General features: G+C 42.0%; 1 protein-coding gene across 1 annotated transcript in view; it reads right to left on the bottom strand.

The window, feature by feature from the left end:
* Positions 1–16,567, bottom strand: part of Fndc3b (fibronectin type III domain containing 3B) — a 273,184-nt gene that overhangs the window by 58,827 nt on the left and 197,790 nt on the right. The window contains exons 10-11 of the mRNA XM_090338767.1: positions 7,972–8,110; positions 4,817–4,870 (exon numbers count right to left, since the gene is read on the bottom strand). Coding sequence (XP_090194893.1) covers positions 4,817–4,870; positions 7,972–8,110 — 193 coding nt within the window. The remainder of the gene's footprint in view (positions 1–4,816; positions 4,871–7,971; positions 8,111–16,567) is intronic.

Here is a 16,567-nt window from a genome sequence, read left to right as displayed (position 1 = left end):
TTGCCTGTTGAAGAGACAGAATCCGTCAAGTTCCCGGGATGGCTCCTGGTCAGTCTTTCCTGCTTGCTAATGCTCTACTTCTGAATTCCCAGAATGCCAGTCATCCTATCAGAAAGCAGTGTGCACACCGAGCCATGACAGAAAACACTGACATGATCCTTACCAGGAGCTTGACTGATAAGCAAGCTACCAACCTTCTCCTATAGAACAAGCTCAGTCTTTCTATGAGGTAGCCTAGATCAGCTAGAATCAGATGTTCTATCAGATGTGCTAGAAGCTTCCAGGTGGGGCTGGCATCCATTCCATGAAGCTTTTTTTTTTTTCCTTGCCAGTCCTGGGCTTGAGCTCAAGGCCTGAGCACTGTCCTTGAACATTCTCAAGGACAGAGCTCTACCACTTCTGTTTTTTTTTTTTTTTTTTTCTATGTATGTGGTACTGAGGAATTGAATCCAGGTCTTCGTGTATGCTAGGCAAGCACTCTACCACTAGGTCAAACTCCCAGCCCCTCCATGAAGTTTTTATAGCAGAATTGCCAGGTATGGCCAGACCTGGCCTGCTGATGCCTCCTCCTAGCTCTACCTGTTATTGGCTTTTTACGTCATGTGACCACATGCTGTGTTTGCTTTGTTTCTGTGGTTAGATCATTCCTAGCTTCACAGCTGTGTTGGCTCATTAGTCACCAGGAAACCAGATGTGAGCTTCTTTTCTGGGCCAGCTGAGTCACAGAGAACCTGAGGAACTTCACTACTCGTCTTATTCTCACAAATCGATTTTTCTCTTTCTCGGATCTTCCATGTGTCCCTGATGTGTCAGGGCAGGGAGTTATGCTCATGGCATATTTACATCCATGGACAGCACTTGTGTTGAATTCAAACCAGAAACATGAGCCTCGAGGCTCCTGCTTAAATCTTGAAGGTCACACTCTCTTCCTATAGTCCCAGTTGTTGACTTTTCCCACCTTGCATCTTAACTTCTGCTGAAGAGCACTTAAATCAAAGCACAGTGCATCTGCTGTAGCTGCCCAGGGGATCTTAGCCCTGACACACCTGTGAGGTAAGGCCAGTGCAGAGACTCAGCCTCAGGCCTGCTGTCTCAGGTCCCCATACCAGTGAAGAGACCACACAGACACTAATCCAGGTCTCTGTGGACAAACTGCATCACTGGTTAAACAGCAGCACCATGAATCCATGGCACAGGCTCATAGCATTATTTTAGGAGACTTGGGCTTTGCTCTGAGTGGCCAGCTACAACACGGCCACATTGCTTGGCACAATTACTGAAAGTAGTATTTTAGAGTACAGAGTAAAACGTAAACTCTAAGATTCCAAACATGCTTCCTTACACAACTCTCTTTCCGCCCCTCTGCCCCCCAAAATGGAAAAGCAAGTTCTTAAGTGACCATGAAATATGCTTTCCCCCCAAGTTTTCAAAGGAAAAAAAAATCTTCTATTTGGGAATCTCAACACAGACTGAGCAGACAATTATGAGCAATCCCATGTAATAGTCATCTCTTATTTTCCTGAAGTTCCTCCTCATTCAGTGGCTCTGGGTCCTCAAAAACCAGCTCTACTAGAGTCTAACATACATCAAGGAGTTCAGCTAGATGCACCCTAAGGGTGAGAGAGCTGGAAAGGCTACCAGGAAGGCCCAAGCCCTAGGTAGGAGGTAGCTCTGATAGCTAATAGGCCCAGTTTCATTGCCTTTGGCCATTTTGATTGTTAATTGATTAAAATAAACATGGAGGTAGAGTCACATTACAATCAGGCAGATCAATAATCAACAACCAACTTTTGAAGCTACATTAGATGTCCTGCCCAGTACTGTTGTACCAATACTTCCCAATTTTTATATGCACCAGGCTCATTGGAATAGTGATTATAAATTGAGCAAAAGAATACACTCTAACCAGAACTGCAATACTTCAATGAAAATCTGGGACCAAGGAAGACAACCAGGCACGAGTGCTGGCAGACACGAGGATAGGACAACCCCATTCAAAAGTCATTCAAAACCTCAGATTCAAAGTCACGAATCTGGAGAGACGGGTGAGCACTCATGATTGCAATCTCCTTTGAGTCCCCCTATTCATCTCAGGCAGTGATACTCTCCCCAGGCACCTCACAATCATTCTGTCTCTTTCCAGTGTTACTATGGTTACTAAGGAGCACAAAAGCTCTAGGAGTGTGCCTAAGGCAGGTGTCCTTGGAGCTCTAGCTCATGGGAGACAACCCCATCCCACCACCACACACACCAGTGTTCAACTCAGGCAGTATCTAGTAACAGACTCCAAAATCTACCAACAGAAGGATTTGGGGGCCAGCCAGGACCTGGTGGAGACACACTTCCTTCAGGCCAGCTGCTGTTTGAACATGGGATCTCCTTCCTTACAGCTAATGCCTGGATAACATGAATGCGATTATGGAACTCAGAGACCAACATGAATAAACTGTCTCCAGAGGGGCTACTGAATGACCCCTCCCCAGCTTACGTTCACATTTAGAATCACACACTCTCAGATTTGTTTGATCAAAAATTTCATTTCCATAATCATGGGATAAGCAGAAATGATCTTGTTATCTTTGTATCGATTCTTAATGCCAAGAAACTCATTAAAAATCATTGTTTATAGTCTTCTTAAATGGACTAAGAGAAGTAGGATATAAAGCAAATAAACTACTGAATAGCTGGGTACTGGTGGCTCATGCCTATATTTCTAGTTACTCATGAGACTGAGATTTGAGGATTAATGTTTCAAAACCGCAAGACTCTTTATCTTCAATAAACTACCCACCTACACCTATACCTACACCTACTGTGGGCCTTATCTTTGTTAGTTTATCTTGATAGAAAACATCAAGACAGGGACCGAGAGTTTGGCCTAGTGGTACAGTGCTTGCTTAGCATTCGTGAAGACCTGGGTTAGATTCTTTGGTACCACATACATAGAAAAAAGCAGTAAGCGGTGCTGTGGCTCAAGTGGTAGAGCTCTAGCCTTGAGCCAAGTCCAAGGACAGTGCTCAGGTCCTGAGTTCAAGCCCCACAACTGGCAAAAAAATCAAGACAAGGGAAAAGCAAGTCAATACAAGTTAATATATAAAACCAGACTCGCTCTTAGCTTTTGCTATTCTCCTAGAAGAGGGGAAAAGATGATAGCTCCGGTCCAGCCTATTTGACCTTCTGTAACCATCTAAGAGGGCTATAGAGGTGCTTTCATTTTCCTAACCAAAGCCCTTTCAAATGAAATCTACTTCACAGGTAGAATGTCCTGGCTATGTCTGAGATTTCAGCAATCTGTGCAGATCATCTATTCACAAGCATTCTGACAACAATGGGTCTTGTCTTTCTGAACCCGGAAATCAAGCTGCTCAGAGGCAGCCTGGGGAGAAAAGAAGCTTCCACAGAAAACAAGCACTGCATCCTGCATCAAAATCCCATCCTGAGAATGCCACCAGTTTTCTTCTTAAATTCTTCTTCCTCTTCTTCTGTTTTTAATCTTAAAGTAGTTGCACAGTGGGGTTGAATTCCACAAGTCAGTTTATGAGTACAATGCATTTTGATCAAGGTCACCCCTCCTATCATTCCATCTCTCCCAGCCCCACCTAGCCCAAGTTTCCTGCTTCCATCATCACATCTGTACACTGAGTATTACGCCCATTCTTACTCTCTATCCATTATTTTGCACCTTCTCCTGACAAACACATTTCAACTTCCTGCTATTCATTTTGATAAACTGGAAGTTAGTTGTTCAAAAAGGTTACACATCACTGGAATCCTCCCCGGCACACACCATGCTTTAGTCAATTTGCTTGTGTGTATCTATGTATGTACATATGCCTGTATCTGTAAATATATGTATTATGTATGTGTATATATATATATTCATAGTCTTCTTGCATTCTGTTGGAATATTTTTCTGTAATAGTTGCCACTTTTTGCTTAAACTTATACTTTGGATTTTCAACCTCCTCACCCCCAATTACCCAATTAACTTATTATAAAGACTAGTTAACTTGGGTTTCTTCTCTAACTCCACAAGTTCTGTTCTTAAAATCCTTATATTAGTTGATCCACCACAGAGAGACAGAATAAAAGCAGGGTGGAATGAATGAATGAAGGTTCGATCTCTAGGAACAAAAGAGCATAGTTTCTTTTTAAGAGACTAGGGGCATCCTCTGGCGTGGTGTTGGCTGCTGTGACTATGGCACCTGGCCATGAGCTGGCAGGGAGCCTCCAATGGAGACTTCATTCTGGGGTCTTGGTACCTGTGACAGAAAGGCTGAATAGAGCAGAGCTGGGGCACAGGGCCGGTGTGAGTGCTCCCCAGGCCTACAGGCGGAAACAGGTAGCACTTTTCACAAGAGAAGCGTAAGACACATTTCCCAAACCCAATGTTTCACCTCATCAACACCACAAAGCATCATAATACACTGTTCACATAAATGAACATGTTCATGGGAAAAACAATAAAAACAAAATAACCCCAAAGAGCCAACAACAAAACGCATCAAGTAATCAAACTGAAAAATTGCCCATTTATAATACAAATTTATGCCTGATGATACGTTAAGGAGTCAAAATAGATTAATATCCACGGCTTAGCCTGTAAATAAACCAGGGAAATGCATTTTAATGTGCAACTCATTGTTCACCATCAACTCATTTTCCCTTCGTAAGGTCACTAACTTTTAACTTAAATTTGTCTCTGCTGAACATTTCCCCCATTTAACATGTCTTCTAAAAGCATATGATGGTATTTGCTCTGCAATTTTACTTCTGAAATGGGGTTTTGGATGGATGAATGTGAAAATATGCTTACCTCATCCCATTCTAAAAGGTAGTTGGTGATTTTTGAACCATTGTCAATTGGAGCCTAAAAAAATAACAAAATGACATTGGAGAAAGCTGTTCACAGAGAAGTTATGAGCTATCAATGTGGCTTTGACACAGGGCTTGTGACAGCCCTGTGCTTCTCTTGCCGGGTGTCTCGAGGCAAACACTCCATACCAGCTCAAGTGCAGCTCAGCCCCAGCCCCAAGACAGAATTCACAAGCCATGCCATAGATGGACACACTACTTCTTCCACCACCTCCACCCAGAGGTGCCCCCCGCCCCATCCTACTTCCACAGGGGACAAAACAGGGAAGATTTTATCATATTGAATTCAAGCAATTAAAAAAAGATACTGAGAAACACAAGTGTTGCTGGGGGTCTAGGAGACACAAGCAAGGCTTTTGTAATACGGGGTTGTTAAGAGTAAAAAGTCATTTGTGCCATCTAAGGAGGTGTCCTTTGGGTAGGCTGACAGAGACTGTTTCCTCTTTAGTTTAGCAGAAAGAAGTTCCCTTCCTCTCTTAAGATCTATTTTGTTGAGAAAAGCAGACAGGAGAACTTTGAAGAAAAGGATATAGAATTAGACCAGTGAGAAGGGCCCTGCAGTGGGCACAAGAACACTCAGGAGAAGATGTCTCAGATTAGGAGAGCTGGGGAGGTGAAAAGGAGACTCTGGGCTCTGATTTTACAGTCTGGGCCTGTCTCTTTGGAAAATAACAAGTCTAGAGAATTGTGGGACAGGTCCCTCCCACTGTTGTGTCCCAATCTGAGCCTGACTATCTGCCGACCATGGGTGGTCTGGGATTGGCTGATTAATATTCGTGTCTAACTTATTCTATAATGGACAGTTGAGATAAATAACTGGGAAAATGTCTATAAATCACCTGTGAAACTACCCAGTTTTATGGGAAGTACTCAGTGAACGGTCACTCTTCCTTGACTACTGTTAACAAAGCAGATTAAGTGTTGAATTTAAATCCCTCCTCCCTATCTGTCCTCTCTCTCCCATCAAGCAATCTTGAGTTTTAAAACTTGGAGCCTGTCATCTCAGGCTTTTGAGGCCTGGGGAACAGGCTAGAGGTGCATTTAAAGTTCTCAATAACTGACAAGAATCCATGTCTAAGAACTACTTTGATGGTGATTTGTTGAATCTACTCAAGAAATACAGTCTTCATTGGTATCCTGTCCTGTGGCCATTTCATTCCTCAGATATTCTCTTGGTCCAACTAGTCTCCTGTTGTAGAGTAACTGGCTCTGGTAAATGCCAGCCAATCTTTAGTTCTCCCAGTATGTTTATGGAAGTAGGGATGGGTTATAGCCACAGAATGCTCCCTGTCCTGGGCCTTCTATTTGAATTACTGTAATCAGAAAATATGGACTCTGGACATGTCAATGAAAATCAGATTAAATCCAGAACTGTGATGCTTGGGTATGAATAAGAATGTATTTCTGATTCCCAACCAAATTCCTTTCACATTATCTGCTTGAGACCTAAATTTTTATTAGCAGAAAAAATATGTATCAGTGATTCCCAACTTTAGGTTGAAAAGACCCCGGGGTCCCTCTGGTAAGCTTAAGAGCCTGTATTTTTTTCAATATAAATAGATTTTTAAAATTCTGTCCTTAAGAATGAGATATAAGTAAACATGTATTTATAAATGGATGATAATTCATCAAGGTATTAAGCAAAGATGACCGGTAGTTTGTGAAAACTCTGATAAGGTGGGAAATCACTGACCTGCATTATCCCTGGCAGCCAGAAAGGAAAATAAAATAGTTCAGATTCTAAGCCAACCATGCTTTGCCTCTGTTCCAACAATACACTGAGTGCTGGTTACTGGCTGTAGAATGGTGTTCCTTCCCCGCTCCCCCAAGAGGACACAGAGAAGCCCACGTGATCCCAGTCGTTTACTCCTTTCTGAGGATCTCCCAACTACTTACCTCTCACACACTAGATCCCTACCAAACCATACAACATCAGCTGACCTATGTTCTGCCCTGTAACTGTATCTCAAAATATAAAAATCATTATTGAGGTTCATAGTAATCTAGTGTCTTAAAAACAATCAGTTAATGAAGATACAACGGGATTTCTGCTTTGGTAACAGTTTTTTGTTTGTTTGTTTGTTCATTTGTTTTCCTGCCAGTACACTGTATTTCACAAGATTTACTATATAATTTAGACTTTTAATTATCCTGACAAAAATAAAGACAAATTAGCCAAAATTAACAATGCTGAAATACAGTTTAAAACACTAAATATTCTGGGATGTTTTTTCTTTTTTTGTGTTTGGTACTAGTTTATAAATACAGGGCTTCTTACTTGCTAGGCTTGCTGGCTCAGATGGGTGCTATTGCTTGAGCCATGTTTCTAGTCCTGTTCTTTTTCTTTGATCAGTCATGGGGTTTGAACTCAGGGCCTGGGCTTTTCCGCTTAAAGCTAGGGCTCTACCACTGAGCCAGAGATCCATTTCCTTTTTTTTTTTTTTTTTTTTTTTTTTGGGTGGCTAATTAGAGATAAGAGTTTCATAGACTTTCCTGCCCGAGCTGGATTTGAACCTCAATCCTTAGATTTCAGTGTCCTGAGTAGCTAGGATTACAGGCATAAGCCACCAGTGCTTGGCAGATTCTTTTTTTGCTAGTTATTTTAGAAATGGAATCTATTGAATTTTTCTGCCTGAGCCACAATCTCAAGTTCTCAGACTCCAGAGTAAATTAGATTACAGACTTTAGCCACTGGGGCCTCACTGGGAAGTTTTTAATATTAAATATTTTGAGTCAAGCATGAAAGATACTTCCTCTCTCCATCTTTCATTATAAAAATAGCATGCTCAAGTTTTTGGACATTTGTTGAAAAAAAATCAACCATAAGAAAGTACGGGAATTTTGTTATTTTAAGTATTTATATCACTTATTGGTTCTGATCTTAGAAGATCTATCATCTCCCATGAAAAGTGAATTCCACAGGCCCACTTCCCACCCCTCTGTTAAATCTTCTAGAAATGGCAACTTGTGATATCACAGTAAGTGCACGTGCAACACGACCACATCACATGTGCACTGGTAGAACAGAAGCTGGTATCTCAAACAGCCTCAGCTGCTGCTGCCTGGACACAGCTCTCTGCAGACTGGGATACCCACCTTCCACTGTAAGGTGAGGGAACTTTTGCTCCTGTGTGCCAGCTTGGGAGGGAAAGGGCACTCCGGGGCACAGCTGTGGGTCGTGAAGCTAACCGGCTCCGAACAAGATCCCTTCACAGAATTGTACATGGCGTACACCCTGGAAAGAAAAGAGACAATCAGTGCAGGCCAGCTGAAACTGAAGACCCCAGCTCTGGTCCCCACTTCACCCCCTGGCCATCTGTAGGTGAGCAGAAGGAGCACTGTGACTCTTGTCCAGTAAAAAGAACTACATGGACCACCATCCCAACTGGCTCTCGCTAAATGTGTTTTATCCAACTCCGTTTTACAACAATCATAGCCCACTGACTAGAAGGGAATGCTGTAAGAAAATAAATCTGCTGGATGCCAGTGGCTCATAGCTGTAATCCTGGCTATCCAGGAGGATAGATCTGCGGGAAGTCTGTGAGACCTTTATCTCCAATTAGCCACCAAAAAGCCTCAAGTGGAGCTATGGCTCAAGTGGTAGAACACTAACCTTGAGGAAAAAAAAGCTCAAGGACAGTGCCCAGGCCTCAGGATCAGTACAAAGCAAAAAACAAAACAACAACAACAAAAAAAAAAAAAAAAAAAAGAAAAGAAACTCTAATCCCCAGACTGGTTCTTAAATCTTTGTTCTAAATTCCATCAAGCTATTCTTGTAATATCACACGCAGCCCTTTGTGGGGGGATCTGAACCCCAGCAATAGAGTCACCAGCACTCAATGAACCAATCTAGGAGCTATTTTAATAGCAGCACAGTGACCACACTCCACCGTCAGGCTGACAGAGAGCAGCTATGGGCTTCAGTGGGGCTGAGCTTTTAAAGGTAAACATCACACACAGGGGATGATAAGCACCCACAGGCAGTCGTCACCATATGATGTCACCTTATGATGCCAACAACAGCCAATATCCACAAGGGTGAAAACACACTCAGGTGGTTCTAATCACATGCAGGTGGTCGAGCAGGCTAAGCATTTTTACAAAAACAATTTGGCAGCTAAGTTTTGACAGGTTATTACAGTTCTCTGACTGACTTTGTCTAGGAGATGTAGAAGCTGGTAGGAAAGCATAAGACTCAGTGATCAGAGTTCACAGGCTGGAGAGAAAGAACAAGCATGGAATATGGCATTTTTTAAATAACGTGTGTGTGTGCATGTGTGTGTACCAGTATGGGACTTGGAGTTCTGTGCCTCAAGCTCTTTGCTTAGCATTTTTGCTCAAGGTTGACAACTCGAGTTCTGGCTTTTTGCTGGTTAACTGGAAATAAGACTCTCAGATTTATCTGTCCAGGCTGGCTTTGAATTGTGATCTACATTTCAGCCTCTTGATGAGCTAGGATTACAGATGGGAGCCACGGCATCTGGCAGAACACACTATTCCTATTTAGGCAAAAATGGATGTTCACCCATAAACATGTTTGCTACAGCTGAGTCTCTGGCTCTCTCTCATACAACAGATATAGCACTCAGGCACAGCTTATCCATGTGACTTCGCAATCTTGCACAAATCTCCTTGTTTTCCACTTTTAAAGCACTTAGCTCACCACTGAACACATGTGCCTGGTTTCTCAAGAGAAGCTGTAAAGACAGAACATACATCAATGTCCACTTTTCCAACCGCAAATAACCTTATGCTAAGTTTCATCATGATACTTTCTAGCTTCTACTTTTTTTTTTTTTTTTTTTTTGCCAGTCCTGGGGCTTGAGCTCAGGGCCTGAGCACTGTCCTTGGACTTTCTCAAGGCTAGAGCTCTACCACTTGAGCCTCAGCACCACTTCCGGCTTTTTTCTATATGTGGTACCGAGGACTCGAACCCGGGTCTTTATGCATGCTAGGCAAGCACTTTATCCACTAGGCCAAACTCCCGGCCTCTAGCTTCTACTTTTTTTATATGGAAAATTATTTCTTAAAAATTGAAAGCACACTTTTCAATTGAGTATGAAAAAGGCTTGATATCATTAAAACATGTAGGGTGAAGCTACTCAGTTTATAAACACACAGTAAACCTTTAATTCTTTCAAGTATACTCTGACACAGGAAAGTTGGAAGGAAGTTGCAAGAGATGAAGGAGACACCCTCAAAGCCACACTGCTAGAAAGGAGGATCAACTTTATTCAGCATGTATGGCTATCTACTATGCCACAATGAATACCCATCTCACCCATCCTGCACTCATGCTCCTCTAAATGCCCACAGCCACTTCCCCTCCCTCTAGTCAATGAACTTGAATGACAGCTAAGAAAATAACATTATGAGTTAAGCACTGGTAGCTCATGCCTGTAATCCTGTCTATGCCGCAGGCTGAGATCTGAGGATTGTGGCTCAAAGTCAGTCTGGGTAGGAAATTAGGAAATGTCTTTAAGATGTTTTATATTCCAGAAAGCCCAAAGTGGAGATGTGCCTCAAGTGGTAGAGCACTAGCCGTCAATGAAAAAGCTAAGGGATAGTACTCAGACAGAGTTCAAATCCAGTACTGGTACATGCATACATATAAAAATATCTTAATTATGTGTGTGACATGCAAGGTCATTATTCTTACAACTCCTCCAGTTAAGATTCATACAGGCCAAACAAATCAGAACAGCGAAACATCTACTAAATATTGAACACACACACACACACACACACACTTTTTGCCTTATGGGAAATACAACATCTGACACAAACCAACTTCCATTTATTGGTCCATGGTTACATTGGTCTCTGCCCAGCCTCTCATGGAGGAAATGTTCTCTTTGTACTCAGTAAAATCTAAGCATATGATAACATAAAACCAAAGGGAAGATCTAGCGAGATCATTTCCATGTGTCAGGACAGGCTCAGTGGGAGTCAATTACTTAAAAATGAATCACAGAATGTTCCAGCCTAAATTTTAATAGATCATACTTTTTCAAATGGTGGTTTACAGATTACATGGAGCCCGAGCTATGTGTGTGTTGGAGTGGAGGTGTCTTTCAATATTACAGCCAACTAGGAAGCAGAGCCTACACACAATGATCATTGCAGAAACCATCAGACACTAGCAATCACCACAAGAGCAATTGGCCAACACCTGTAATCTCAGCACTCAGGAGATGAAGCCAGAAAGATGCAAATACAAGGCTAGGCTGGGCTCCACAGTAAGACGCTGTCTCTAGAAGAAAATAAATAAAAGAGCCCATGCTGCTGTGGATGTAATGTCCTGCCAGGAACACTGAATCTGGCTTGGATTAAGGCAGATTCCCTGGGAATCAGAGCACAGGGGAATATATTAAGCAATGTGGTTAAGGACCGGGCCAAACTGATGTGTGGAAATTTCTACAGGACAAAAACAACTGGGGCTGAAGGGAAACCTATGTACTTGAAAACAGAGAATGGTGGCTTAAATAATTACCATGTATACAGCACACCTCCAGATTGTGTCCCACCATAACACATGCCATCTCAAACTTCCATTTGAGAATAACAGAAGAGAAGGGGAAGCACCTCTCATTTTCTGAAGGTATCGAGTTGATTTGTTGCTTGCTCTGAGTGAGCACGGGATCATGGTAACTCGATTTACAGGTTAAAAATATAATAACACCTAGACTTCAAAATCATCAGTGTGGGGCGGGGGTGGGGCCCAGAGGTAACATGCAATCATTAAATTCTGTGAGAGCGTATTCAACTGCTATCTACTTTTGATTACATGTCAAATTTTCTTCAGTAAAAAAGTAAAACTAGTTCACATTTAAAAAAAATCTTGGAGGCCAGGAGTTTGACCTAGTGGTGGAGTGCTTGCCTAGCATGCACAAAGACCCAGGTTTGATTCCTTGGTACCACATACACAGAAAAAAGCTGGAAGTGGTGCTGAGGCTTAAGTGGTAGAGCTCTAGCCTTGAGAAAGCCCAAGGACAGTGCGCAGGCCCTGAGCTCAAGCCCAGGACTGGAAACCGGCCCCCTCCCCCCCCCCCCAAAAAATCTTGGGATTTCATTTTTTTTTTTTAAAGGAACTTCTGGCTTTTCTTAAGAACAGAAAGTCCAATGACATTTGGCTCTCTTTCCTGTACTGTAGAGAATGGATAAGGCTGACAGTGGCAATTTCTCTAGATAGGGCAGAGACGACACCTCACCACAATGTTGCCACTCCCCACAGTGTCTGTCTGTCTGTCTGTCTCTCTCTCTCTCTCTCTCTCTCACACACTCTCACACACACACACACACACACACACACACACACACACACACGCATGCAAATGAATGTGTTTGCCTAAATTAGCGTTCCCTGTTTCTCACACATAAAAATTCATTAGCAGCCAGGTACCAATGGCTCACAAGTATAATCCTAGCTAACTCAAACCCTAAGACCTAAGGATAGAGGTTCAAATCCAGCTTAGGTACAAAATTCTGTGAGAGTATTATCTCCAGTTAGCTACTAAAAAGCTGAAAGTGGAGGTATGGCTCAAGTGGTAGAACATCAGCTTTTAGTAGAGGAACCATACCCAGGCCCTGAGTTCAAGCCCCAATGTGCGTGCACGTGCACGCGCAGGGACACGGACACACCCACACACACTGAGTTCATCAGCAAAGAAAGCAAGATTTATATTTGTTTGGGAAAGCAAGTGTATTGTGTAGAGTAAAATTTCACACAAGATCTGAGTGCAAGATCTGAGGGTACCATGGTTTCCCATTAAAATAGTACAGTAAGTAGACAGAAACTATTCGTCATAGTAACCAGCCACAGGAACTTCTATAAGCAAGGTCGAGTCTTGGGACATGTGGCTACATTTTAAGTCTCCCATTTCCCACATGATGGCGATGCTGGTCTCTAGATACCAGGAAGATTGGTAGATGATCTATTTCTTGGGTTGAACAAATCAACAAACAGTTGAGCTTCTTTTCCTTTTACCACTAGAAAAACCAATGTTTTCCTAACAACACAGTATAATTATAATTTGTGAATATGTATGTATACCAGTAGTAGGGCACAAAAGTCTTATGCTCTAGCTTAACTGTTTTACTCAAAGCTGGCACTCTACCACTTGAGCCACACTTTCACTTATAGCTTTTTGGTGTTAAGTAGAGATAAGAGTCTCATGGACTAGACTCTGGGAATTTCAGAAGCAAATCTCCAGTTTTTTTCCCACATGTTACTGATAGCCAAGGAGCCATAGTCTCTGGTCAGTAACACCCACTACACTGCCAATGCTGACCTGCTAGTATTTTGGAAATATTTCATCATATAACTTTTCTGGGAAATGTCATTACATGATGTCATCTTCCAGCAACTTCTTTGACAAACTGCCTATGCTGACAGCTGGAAAACTGCTATCCACTCCATCACTTGAATTCCTAATAATCCCATGATTGATAAAAATAGAAATGTTTGCTGGGTGTGGTGTCTCAGGATTATAATCTCCATGATAAGGGAGGCAAGGATCATGGTTCAAGGCCAGCTCAGGCCAAAAGATCCCATCTCAAATAACAAGCCAGGTGTAGTAGCACACATCTGTGATTCCAGATATGTTGGAGGTAGAGGTAGGGGATCATAGCCCTGCCTAGGAGAGGCAAAAAGCATTATGACTATCTGAAAAGTAAAGTAAAGCAAGGGCTGGAGCATGGTTCAAGTGCTAAAGTACTTGCCTAGCAAACATGAGGCACTGAGTTCAAACCCTAATAACACACATGGGTACACACACATGCACATTAGACTTTTTAATTAATAGTTTTATATAACACATAGCACAATATCCTTTGTAGAAGCACTAACTACACTCAGACAATTATAAACTGATTCTTTTTAAACACAGTATCAATATTAAACCAAAAAAGGAAATCTGTGTAAGAACCATCTAACAGTAAGAAAGTGACAGCTGTAATATAACCCTACACCAAGATCCAAGACCTACATTATTCAATCAATGTATACATTAGAGAAGGATCTAATTTTCTTCCTTACTAGGATGGGGCTGAGTAGATGTTAACATTGGCACACAAAAATAGAGTAGCAAAGAAGATTCAAAATGCCTCAAGTCGTAATTTTACAGGTAGAATCTGGTTTAAATGGCCTGGCAGATACCTACAACACTAGCTACATATTGAGCCCCACTCTCCGTACAGGCTGCTCCTGGCTTCATTAAACCCACAGAGGAACACTGAAATCAGCTGTTCTTGCCAAGCAGCTGACCCAAGAGTAGTGACTGGAGGCCATGAGAGAATCAAGCTGCCACTTGAAGACTAAAGCTGCTGTCTGTCTATGAACACGTTAGTAGAGCAAAATGCCATCTGTGTGTGTGGGGGCTGGGGGTAAAAATGAGGATAAGCATTATATATAGGGCAATCTTTGCAGAGGATACAATCAATCATAGTAGAAGAAAAAAAAAAGGAACAAACAAATGTAAATCCAGAAGCCCTGAGACTTCATGCCATCATTTCAGATTACTGCAGACCTTAAAATACACAATAGTAAGAATTAGAAGAGCTGGGTGCTGGTGGCTCATGCCTATAATCCTAGCTACTAAGGAGGCTGGTATCTGAGAATCACGGTTCACAGCCAGTCCAGACACAAAAATCTATGAGACTCTTATATTCAATTAACCACCAGAAAACTGGAAGAAGTGGAAGTGGCTCTGTGACTCAAGTGGTAGAGCACTGTCCCTGAGCTGAGCTGAAGAGCCTAGTTAGGGGCAGTAACCAGGCCCACAGTTCAAGCCCCATGACCAGCAAACTAACAAACAAAAATAATAGAAGAACTAGGATTTGGTGTCTCAGGAGACTGAGATCTGGAGGATTGTGGCTTGAGGTCAGCACAGGCAGAAAAGTCTCCATTAAGATTCCATCTCCAAATTATCAGTAAAAAGCTTGGGCTGTAAAGACTCTATCACCAATTTATCTGTAAAAAAGCAGCTAGATGCATGGCTCAGGTGGTAGAGCACAGGCTGTGAACAAGAAGGTCACGCCGAGTTATAAGATCCTAAGTTTAAGTCCTGGCCCCTCCAAAAAGCATTAAAAGAGGGGCTGGGAGTTGGGCCTAGTTCGATTCCTCAGTACCACATACACAGAAAAAACTGGAAGTGGTATTGTGGCTCAAGTGGTAGAGTGCTAGCCTTGAAGAAAGCCCCAGGACTGGCAAAAAAAAAAAAGTATTAAAAGGGAAAATAAAGTCTGCTTTCTTCCACGATTCTATGAGCTTGCAATAGGGTGAAGCTTTCTAAATTAGTAATAGGAAGAAACCAGAAGTGCACACAGCTGTTTCTTGTACAGCTGGGTGTGGATGGAAACCAGTCAGTCTATGAAGTTATAGAGGTATTTGCACACAGCCCTTTGAGGCTTTATAGATATCTCCTTAAATTTAGGATTGACAACTTGAGGCTCCTTTATGTGATAAAAGCTTGCTTTCCTAGGATTAAAACTTTGGGAATCTTAACTACATCATTAAACAACTAGAACAACAACAGAATTTTGCTTCTCTTTCAGTGTCAAATGGAAGAGTGGATGATCAGAGAAGTATCCAAGTTCAAAACCCCACCCTGCATGGGGAAGTGCTTTTTATTTTTAAATTGTTCAAAAAGCGTAACAACTTGAAGAAAAAAAGAAATTTCACAGATTTAAAACAAGTTTGCATGTATATTTCACCTGCATTCCTGATGCCAGTCTTATTATCATCTTAAATCTTTTCTTTTATGCCAGTCCTGGGGCTTGAACTCAGGGCTGGGTGCTATCCCTGAGCTTTTTTTCCTTAAAGCTACCTCTCTACAACTTGAGCCACAACTCCATTTCTGGCTTTTTACTGGCTACTTAGTGATAGTCCCATGGACTTTCCTGCCTAGGTTGGCTTTGAATCTTGAATTTTATATCTGGCTGAGCTAGGACCACAGGTGTGAGAGCTTATTCTCTTCATTTTACAAATGAAAAACACATGAGGCCAAAGCAGTGTTGATAGTTCATCTATGATGGTACCTTAGCAAGGAACAAGTTCTCACATCCAAGCTTCAAGGTGTGTCCACAACACAGCAGCCAGCCTCACCTAACCAATTAGCTCAAGGGAGTTACAGCTGTTAAAACTCCTTTTTTCCAGAAGAAAAGTTTTAAAAAGGATAAAATGAAAAGACAAGCAGAATCATCCATACACATTGTGCTTTAGGCAGGAGAAATACAAGAAGATTTGTGTTGCAGGCATTTTTGTTAAGAGAATTGGTTTGACACTAGATCATCACCAAGAAGAGGGAGAATTTTCTCTGTCAAGCGGACAGCTACATCACATACTACCTGTTGGGCTGCATGTGTGTGACATTGCACGCATGCCCAAGTGAAGCAAGGGAATGTCCACATCCAGCCCCTACCCGGTAATCAACCCATATTCCTAGACCTCTTATCTGCCTGCAAGTTCAAGTGTTCACAGCAAAAGGCAAGAAAAGCAAAGGCTGGTTAACTGATGGTGTTCTGAAAATTTACTCTTTGTGAGACAGGTAAGACAGGAACCAAGGGACAGGGCTGAACTTCATGGCATTTCCACTTCTTAAAAAGGATATTGGAAGCTCATGAATGGACAGGAAATTAATAGAATAAGCCTTGAGTAAGGCAATTAACAATAAATGGTTAAAACATAAAAGAT

The sequence above is a fragment of the Megascapheus bottae genome, chromosome 1 (assembly GCF_031878675.1).
Source record: "Megascapheus bottae isolate mThoBot1 chromosome 1, mThoBot2.hap1, whole genome shotgun sequence".
NCBI lineage: Eukaryota > Metazoa > Chordata > Mammalia > Rodentia > Geomyidae > Megascapheus > Megascapheus bottae.
Note: the sequence above shows the minus strand (reverse complement) of the source record. Positions and strands in the feature narration are given on the sequence as shown.